The sequence below is a fragment of the Oncorhynchus kisutch genome, linkage group LG29 (genome assembly GCF_002021735.2).
Source record: "Oncorhynchus kisutch isolate 150728-3 linkage group LG29, Okis_V2, whole genome shotgun sequence".
NCBI lineage: Eukaryota > Metazoa > Chordata > Actinopteri > Salmoniformes > Salmonidae > Oncorhynchus > Oncorhynchus kisutch.
In genome coordinates, this window is record NC_034202.2 from 46,552,087 (window position 1) to 46,561,743 (window position 9,657).

A 9,657-nucleotide genomic window follows, 5' to 3' on the forward strand; every position below is an offset into this window, starting at 1 on the left:
TCCAGGTCTCTGTTCTCCTACTAATCTCACTGTAACCTCCTCCAGGTCTCTGTTCTCCTACTAATCTCACTGTAACCCCCTCCAGGTCTCTGTTCTCCTACTAATCTCACTGCAACCCTCCTCCAGGTCTCTGTCTCCTACTAATCTCACTGTAACCCCCTCCAGGTCTCTGTTCTCCTACTAATCTCACTGTAACCCCCTCCAGGTCTCTGTTCTCCTACTAATCTCACTGTAACCTCCTCAGGTCTCTGTTCTCCTACTAATCTCACTGTAACCCCCCCCCTCCAGGTCTCTCTTCTCCTACTAATCTCACTGTAACCTCCTCCAGGTCTGTGTTCTCCTACTAATCTCACTGTAACCTCCTCCAGGTCTCTGTTCTCCTACTAATCTCACTGTAACCCCCTCCAGGTCTCTGTTCTCCTACTAATCTCACTGTGACCCCCTCCAGGTCTCTGTTCTCCTACTAATCTCACTGTAACCCCCTCCAGGTCTCTGTTCTCCTACTAATCTCACTGTAACCCTCCTCCAGGTCTCTGTTCTCCTACTAATCTCACCGTAACCCCCCTCCATGTCTCTGTTCCCCTACTAATATCACTGTACCCCCCCCCCCCCCTCCAGGTCTCTGTTCTCCTACTAATCTCACTGTAACCCCCCCCCCCTCCAGGTCTCTGATCTCCTACTAATCTCACTGTAACCCCACCCCCCTCCAGGTCTCTGTTCTCCTACTAATCTCACTGTACCCCCCCCCCCCCTCCAGGTCTCTGTTCTCCTACTAGTCTTACTGTAACCACCTCCAGGTCTCTGTTCTCCTACTAATCTCACTGTACCCCCCCCCCCCCCCTCCAGGTCTCTGTTCTCCTACTAATCTCACTGTAACCCCCTCCAGGTCTCTGTTCTCCTACTAATCTCACTGCAACCTCCTCCAGGTCTCTGTTCTCCTACTAATCTCACTGCAACCCTCCTCCAGGTCTCTGTTCTCCTACTAATCTCACTGCAACCCTCCTCCAGGTCTCTGTTCTCCTACTAATCTCACTACAACCTCCTCCAGGTCTCTGTTCTCCTACTAATCTCACTGCAACCCTCCTCCAGGTCTCTGTTCTCCTACTAATCTCACTGCAACCCTCCTCCAGGTCTCTGTTCTCCTACTAATCTCACTGCAACCCTCCTCCAGGTCTCTGTTCTCCTACTAATCTCACTACAACCTCCTCCAGGTCTCTGTTCTCCTACTAATCTCACTGCAACCCCCTCCAGGTCTCTGTTATCCTACTAATCTCACTGTAACCCCCTCCAGGTATCTGTTCTCCTAATAATCTCACTGCAACCCTCCTCCAGGTCTCTGTTCTCCTACTAATCTCACTGTAACCCCCTCCAGGTCTCTGTTCTCCTACTAATCTCACTGCAACCCCCCTCCAGGTCTCTGTTCTCCTACTAATCTCACTGTAACCCCCTCCAGGTCTCTGTTCTCCTACTAATCTCACTGTAACCCTCCTCCAGGTCTCTGTTCTCCTACTAATCTCACTGTAACCCCCCCCTCCAGGTCTCTGTTCTCCTACTAATCTCACTGTAACCCTCCTCCAGGTCTCTGTTCTCCTACTAATCTCACTGTAACCCCCTCCAGGTCTCTGTTCTCCTACTAATCTCACTGTGACCCCCTCCAGGTCTCTGTTCTCCTACTAGTCTCACTGTAACCTCCTCCAGGTCTCTGTTCTCCTACTAATCTCACTGTAACCTCCTCCAGGTCTCTGTTCTCCTACTAATCTCACTGTAACCCCCTCCAGGTCTCTGTTCTCCTACTAATCTCACTGCAACCCTCCTCCAGGTCTCTGTTCTCCTACTAATCTCACTGTAACCCCCTCCAGGTCTCTGTTCTCCTACTAATCTCACTGTAACCCCCTCCAGGTCTCTGTTCTCCTACTAATCTCACTGTAACCTCCTCCAGGTCTCTGTTCTCCTACTAATCTCACTGTAACCCCCCCCCTCCAGGTCTCTGTTCTCCTACTAATCTCACTGTAACCTCCTCCAGGTCTGTGTTCTCCTACTAATCTCACTGTAACCTCCTCCAGGTCTCTGTTCTCCTACTAATCTCACTGTAACCCCCTCCAGGTCTCTGTTCTCCTACTAATCTCACTCTGACCCCCTCCAGGTCTCTGTTCTCCTACTAATCTCACTGTAACCCCCTCCAGGTCTCTGTTCTCCTACTAATCTCACTGTAACCCTCCTCCAGGTCTCTGTTCTCCTACTAATCTCACCGTAACCCCCTCCATGTCTCTGTTCCCCTACTAATATCACTGTACCCCCCCCCCCTCCAGGTCTCTGTTCTCCTACTAATCTCACTGTAACCTCCTCCAGGTCTCTGATCTCCTACTAATCTCACTGTAACCCCACCCCCCTCCAGGTCTCTGTTCTCCTACTAATCTCACTGTACCCCCCCCCCCCCTCCAGGTCTCTGTTCTCCTACTAATCTCACTGTAACCTCCTCCAGGTCTCTGTTCTCCTACTCATCTCACTGTAACCCCCCTCCATGTCTCTGTTCCCCTTCTAATCTCACTGTACCCCCCCCCTCCAGGTCTCTGTTCTCCTACTAATCTCACTGTAACCCCCTCCAGGTCTCTGTTCTCCTACTAATCTCACTGTAACCCTCCTCCAGGTCTCTGTTCTCCTACTAATCTCACTGTAACCCCCTCCAGGTCTCTGTTCTCCTACTAATCTCACTGTAACCCCCTCCAGGTCTCTGTTCTCCTACTAATCTCACTGTAACCCCCTCCAGGTCTCTGTTCTCCTACTAATCTCACTGTAACCCCCTCCAGGTCTTGTGAGGACTTTTGGTACCCAAGGGTAGTTCAAAACACACACGCACACACACACACACACACACACACACACACACACACACACACACACACACACACACACACACACACACACACACAGACACAGACACAGACAGACGCACACACACACACACACACACCTACCTGTAATACTGGAGTGCCGATCATGGAGTTCTCGGGCAGTGTGGTGGAGTATGAGACGTTCTGGAAAAGCGGAGGGTTGTCATTAACGTCCAACACGGCGATGTCCACATCGACCTCCGACCTTGCACCAGTCTGCGTGTCCGTAGCCTTCACCGTTAATCGGTAGTATGGTGTGGTCTCGTAGTCTAACGGGTAGCTGACACGGATCGCACCGCTATCAAAGCCCATGTCAAACTGGAATCAGATTAATAATCATGGTTATTTCACAGGTAAGAATACATTCTGTTTTACAGAACCCACCTGATCAAGAAGGAGCAATGACTCATGCCATTTTGCAGACACTTTTAGCCCAAAGCGACTTACAGAAGGGTGTACCCCTTCACCTGTCTGTCTTTGCCCCTTCACCTGTCCGTCTTAGCCCTTTCACCTGTCCGTCTTAGCCCCTTCACCTGTCCGTCTTTGCCCCTTCACCTGTCCGTCTTAGCCCCTTCACCTGTCCGTCTTAGCCCCTTCACCTGTCCGTCTTAGCCCCTTTACCTGTCCGTCTTAGCCCCTTCACCTGTCCGTCTTAGCCCCATCACCTGTCCGTCTTAGCCCCTTCACCTGTCCGTCTTAGCCCCGTCACCTGTCCGTCTTAGCCCCGTCACCTGTCCGTCTTAGCCCCTTTACCTGTCCGTCTTAGCCCCTTCACCTGTCCGTCTTAGCCCCTTATCCTGTCCGTCTTAGCCCCTTCACCTGTCCGTCTTAGCCCCTTCACCTGTCCGTCTTAGCCCCTTTACCTGTCCGTCTTAGCCCCGTCACCTGTCCGTCTTAGCCCCTTCACCTGTCCGTCTTAGCCCCGTCACCTGTCCGTCTTAGCCCCTTTACCTGTCCGTCTTAGCCCCTTCACCTGTCCGTCTTAGCCCCTTATCCTGTCCGTCTTAGCCCCTTCACCTGTCCGTCTTAGCCCCGTCACTTGTCCGTCTTAGCCCCTTTACCTGTCCGTCTTAGCCCCTTCACCTGTCCGTCTTAGCCCCGTCACCTGTCCGTCTTAGCCCCTTCACCTGTCCGTCTTAGCCCCGTCACCTGTCCGTCTTAGCCCCGTCACCTGTCCATCTTAGCCCCTTTACCTGTCCGTCTTAGCCCCTTCACCTGTCCGTCTTAGCCCCTTATCCTGTCCGTCTTAGGCCCTTCACCTGTCCGTCTTAGCCCCTTATCCTGTCCGTTTTGGCCCCTTCACCTGTCCGTCTTAGCCCCTTCATCGGTCTGTCTTAGCCCCGTCACCTGTCCGTCTTAGCCCCGTCACCTGTCCGTCTTAGCCCCGTCACCTGTCCGTCTTAGCCCGTCACCTGTCCGTCTTAGCCCCGTCACCTGTCCGTCTTAGCCCCGTTCACCTGTCCGTCTTAGCCCCGTCACCTGTCCGTCTTAGCCCCGTCACCTGTCCGTCTTAGCCCCTTCACCTGTCCGTCTTAGCCCCTTCACCTGTCCGTCTTAGCCCCTTATCCTGCCCGTCTTAGCCCCTTCACCTGTTCGTCTTAGCCCCTTATCCTGTCCGTTTTGGCCCCTTCACCTGTCCGTCTTAGCCCCTTATTCTGTCCGTTTTGGTCCCTTCACCTGTCCGTCTTAGCCCCTTCATCGGTCTGTCTTAGCCCCTTCATCGGTTCGTCTTAGCCCCTTCACCTGTCCGTCTTAGCCCCCTACACCTGTCCGTCTTAGCCCCTTCACCTGTCCGTCTTAGCCCCTTCACCTGTCCGTCTTAGCCCCTTATCCTGTCCGTCTTAGCCCCCTTATCCTGTCCGTCTTAGCCCCCTCACCTGTCCGTCTTAGCCCCTTCACCTGTCTGTCTTATCAAGCGTGTCATTTCATGGCTTTGGGTATACTCACGTATAAATGGTTTGGGTTCTGTTGTCAATATTCAAGTAAGCATTGTATTGGTATTGGTATGGTATGGTATGGTATGGTATGGTATTGTATGGTATTGTATGGTACTCAATCACTTTTTATAGCTACTGTTTACAGGCCTCCTGGGCCATATTCAGCGTTTCTCACTGAGTTCCCTGAAGTCCTATCGGACCTTGTTGTCATAGCAGACAATATTCTCATTTTTTGGTGACTTGAATATTCACATGGAAAAGTCTACAGACCCACTCCAAAAGGCTTTCGGGGGCCATCATCGACTCAGTGGGTTTTGTCCAACATGTCTCCGGACCTACTCACTGCCACAGTCATACTCTGGACCTAGTTTTGTCCCATGGAATAAATGTTGTGGATCTTAATGTTTTTCCTCATAATCCTGGACTATCGGACCACCATTTGATTATGTTTGCAAATCGCAACAAATAATTTGCTCAGACCCCAACCAAAGATCATCAAAAGTTGTGCTATAAATTCTCAGACAACCCAAAGATTCCTTGATGCCCTTCCAGACTCCTCTGCCTAACCAAGGACGTCAGAGGACAAAAATCAGTTAACCACCTAACTGATAATACCCTAGATGCAGTCACACCCCTAAAAACTAAAAACATTTATCATAAGAAACTTGCTCCCTGGTATACAGAAAATACCTGAGCTCTGAAGCAATCTTCCAGAAAATTGGAACGGAAATGGCGCCACACCAAACTGGAAGTCTTCCAACTAGCTTGGAAAGACAGTACCGTGCAGTATCGAAGAGCCCTCACTGCTGCTCGATCATCCTATTTTTCCAACTTAATTGAAGAAAATTAGAACAATCCCAAATGTATTTTTGATACTGTCGCAAAGCTAACTAATAAGCAGCATTCCCCAAGAGAGGATGGCTTTCACTTCAGCAATATTAAATTCATGAACTTCTTTGAGGAAAAGATCATGATCATTAGAAAGCAAATTACGGACTCCTCTTTAAATCTGTGTATTCCTCCAAAGCTCAGTTGTCCTGATTCTGCACAACTCTGCCAGGACCTAGGATCAAGGGAGACACTCAAGTGTTTTAGTACTATATCTCTTGACACAATGATGAAACTAATCATGGCCTCTAAACCGTCAAGCTGCATACTGGACCCTATTCCAACTAAACTACTGAAAGAGCTGCTTCCTGTGCTTGGCCCTCCTATGTCTAACATAATAAACGGCTCTCTATCCACCGGATGTGTACCAAAATCACTAAAAGTGGCAGTAATAAAGCCTCTCTTGAAAAAGCCAAACCTTGACCAGAAAATCTAAAAAACTATTGGCCGATATCGAATCTTCCATTCCTCTCAAAATATTTAGAAAAGGCTGTTGCGCAGCAACTCACTGCCTTCCAGAAGACAAACAATGTATAAGAAATGTTTCAGTCTGGTTTTAGACCCCATCATAACACTGAGACTGCACTTGTGAAGGTGGTAAATGACGTTTTAATGGCGTCAGACCGAGGCTCTGCATCTGTCCTTGTGCTCCGAGACCTTAGTGCTGCTTTTGATACCATCGATCACTTTTGGAGAGATTGGAAAGCCAAATTGGTCTACACGGACAAGTTCTGGCCTGGTTTAGATCTTATGTGTCGGAAAGATATCAGTTTGTCTCTGTGGATAGTTTGTCCTCAGACAAATAAACTGTAAATTTTGATGTTCCACAAGGTTCCATTTTAGGACCACTATTGTTTTCACTATATATTTTACCTCTTGGTGATGTCATTCGAAAACATAATGTTAACTTTCACTGCTATGCGGATGACACACAGCTGTACATTTCAATGAAACATGGTGAAGCCCCAAAATTGCCCTCACTAGAAGCATGTGTTTCAGACATAAGGAAGTGGATGGCTGCAAACTTTCTACTTTTAAACTCAGACAAAACAGAGATGCTTGTTCTAGGTCCCAAGAAACAAAGAGATCTTCTGTTGAAACTGACAATTAATCTTGATGGTTGTACAGTCGTCTCACATTTTGGTCCGATCCTTGTTCTACCTCTTCGTCAGAGGAGGATATAGAAGAAAGCCGTAACAGAATCACCCAACACCAACGGACCAAGCAGCGTGTCAACAGGCAGGAGCAGCCCAAAGAGGAGAGGCGCTATAAGGAGTTCTGGACATGGGAGGAAATCCTAAACGGAGAAGGACCCTGGGCTCAGCCTGGAGAATATCGCCGCCCCAAAGAGGAACTGGAGGCGGCGAGAGCAAAGAGGCGCTGTAATGAGGAGGCAGCACGGCGACTCGGAAGGAAGCCTGAGAATCAGCCCCAAAATTTCTTGGGGGGGGGCTCAGGGAGAGTGTGGCAGAGTCAGGAGTCAGACCTGAGCCAACTCTCCCTGTTTATCGTGAGGAGCCTAGGAGGAGACCCGAACCAGAGCCGGTGTTGGAGGTGAGCGAAACAGAGACCGTGAAGGAGTTAATGGGGAAATTGGAGGAGAGAGAAATGAGGGAGTTGCTGTGTTGGTGCTTTTTGCATGGAATTCGCCCGACGGAACGTGTCGGGGATTTGATGGCACCTGGGTTAGCGCTCCATACTCGTCCTGAGGTGCGTGTTAGTCGGCTGGTGAAGTTGGTACCAGCCTCACGTACCAGGCCTCCTGTACACATCCCTAGCCTTGCACGTCCTGTGCCAACACTGCTCTCAAGATCTCCAGTACGCCTTCACGGTCTAGCCCATCCTGTGCCACCTCCACACTCCAGTCCTCCGGTAGCAGCTCCCCGCACCAGGCTTCCTGTGCGTGTACCTCTTCGTCAGAGGAGGATATAGAAGAAAGCCGTAACAGTTACTCTGGACCCTGATCTCTCTTTTGACTAAAATATCAAGACTGTATATCAGGACAGCTTTTTTACCATTTATGTAACATTGCAAAAATCTGAAACTTTCTGTCCGAAAATTAATCCATGCTTTTGTTACTTCTTGGTTAGACTACTGCAATGCTCTACTTTCCGGCTACCCGGATAAAGCACTAAATAAACTTCAGTTGGTGCTAAATACAGCTGCTAGAATCCTGACTAGAACCAAAAAATGCCTTACTAGGGCTCTTTCATACCGTCCCTAGGAGGGGTGAGTCACTTGAGTGGGGTGAGTCACTGACGTGATCTTCCTGTCTGGGTTGGCACCCCCCCCCCTTGGGTTGTGCAGTTGCGGAGATCTTTGTGGGCTATACTCGGCCTTGTCTCAGGATGGTAAGTTGGTGTTTGAAGATATCCCTCTAGTGGTGTGGGGGGCTGTGCTTTGGCAAAGTGGGTGGGGTTATATCCTTCCTGTTTGGCCCTGTCCGGGGGTATCGTTGGATGGGGCCACAGTGTCTCCCAACCCCTCCAGTCTCAGTCTCCAGTATTTATGCTGCAGTAGTTTATGTGTCGGGGGGCTGGGGTCAGTTTGTTATATCTGGAGTACTTCTCCTGTCTTATCCGGTGTCCTGTGTGAATTTAAATATGCTCTCTCTAATTCTCTAATTCTATTCAATGGAACCCTGACCTGTTCACCGGACGTGCTACCTGTCCCAGACCTGCTGTTTTCAACTCTCTAGAGACAGCAGGAGCGGTAGAGAACCTCTTAATGATCGGCTATGAAAAGCCAACTGACATTTACTCCTGAGGTGCTGACCTGTTGCACCCTCGACAACTACTGTGATTATTATTATTTGACCATACTGGTCATCTATGAACATTTGAACATCTTGGCCATGTTCTGTTATAATCTCCACCCGGCACAGCCAGAAGAGGACTGACCACCCCTCATAGCCTGGTTCCTCTCTAGGTTTCTTCCTAGGTTTTGGCCTTTCTAGCGAGTTTTTCCTAGCCACCGTGCTTCTACACCTGCATTGCTTGCTGTTTGGGGTTTTAGGCTGGGTTTCTGTACAGCACTTTGAGATATCAGCTGATGTCAGAAGGGCTTTATAAATACATTTGATATGATTTGTTAGGGTTAGGAGTTAGGTTTTGGAGTTAGAGTTTAGGGTTAGGAGTTAGGTTTAGGAGATAGGTTTTGGAGTTAGGTTTAGGAGTTAGGTTTAGGAGTTTTGTGTGTGTGTGTATAACTCTAACCTGTAGTGAAGGGTCTCCCTCCATGACAGTGTATATAACACTCTGTCCCTGGGGGCTGGTAGCATTGATATACAGGACCGGGGTGGACACGGGGACATCCTCCCTCACTGTGATGCCATAGAAAGGCTTGTCAAACACCGGCATGGCCTTATTCATGATAGTGACCGGTAGCTCCACCTCACTGGACAGGGAAGGGGAGCCGCCATCTTGAGCTACGATGGTGAGTTTGTATTCAGCGTTGGACAGGTCGGCTTCGAGGGAGCGCTTGAGGATCAGTTCACCTCTGAGAGGGTCCACCTGGAGAGGAGAAGAGAAACTTCATTTTCTCTTTACACAGTAAGTTGTGATACATCTGTGGCTGAACACACAGTGTCTTCCTGTCTAAAACAGACCAGTTGCAGTCAAAAGTTTGGGTTTTACTTCATTTTTACTATTTTCGACATTGTGGAATAATAGTGAGGACATCAAAACTATGACATAACACACATGGAATCATGTGGTAACCAAACATTTGTTATATTTGAGCAAACAAGTGCTCAGCATATGTGGGAACTCCTTCAAGACTGTTGGAAAATAATTCCAGGTGAAGCTGGTTGAGAGAATGCCAAGAGTTTGCAAAGCTGTCATCAAGGCAAAGGGTGGCTACTTTGAAAAATCTAAAATCTAAAATCTATTTTTGATTTGATTGACACATTTTTTGGTTACTACATGACTCCATATGTGTTA

General features: G+C 49.0%; 1 protein-coding gene across 1 annotated transcript in view; it reads right to left on the bottom strand.

Moving 5' to 3' along the window:
- fat3b (FAT atypical cadherin 3b) overlaps positions 1 to 9,657 on the bottom strand; it is a 333,323-nt gene that overhangs the window by 109,788 nt on the left and 213,878 nt on the right. The window contains 2 exon segments of the mRNA XM_031809102.1: positions 2,976 to 3,209; positions 8,932 to 9,228. Of these exon segments, the coding sequence (XP_031664962.1) occupies positions 2,976 to 3,209; positions 8,932 to 9,228 (531 nt within the window).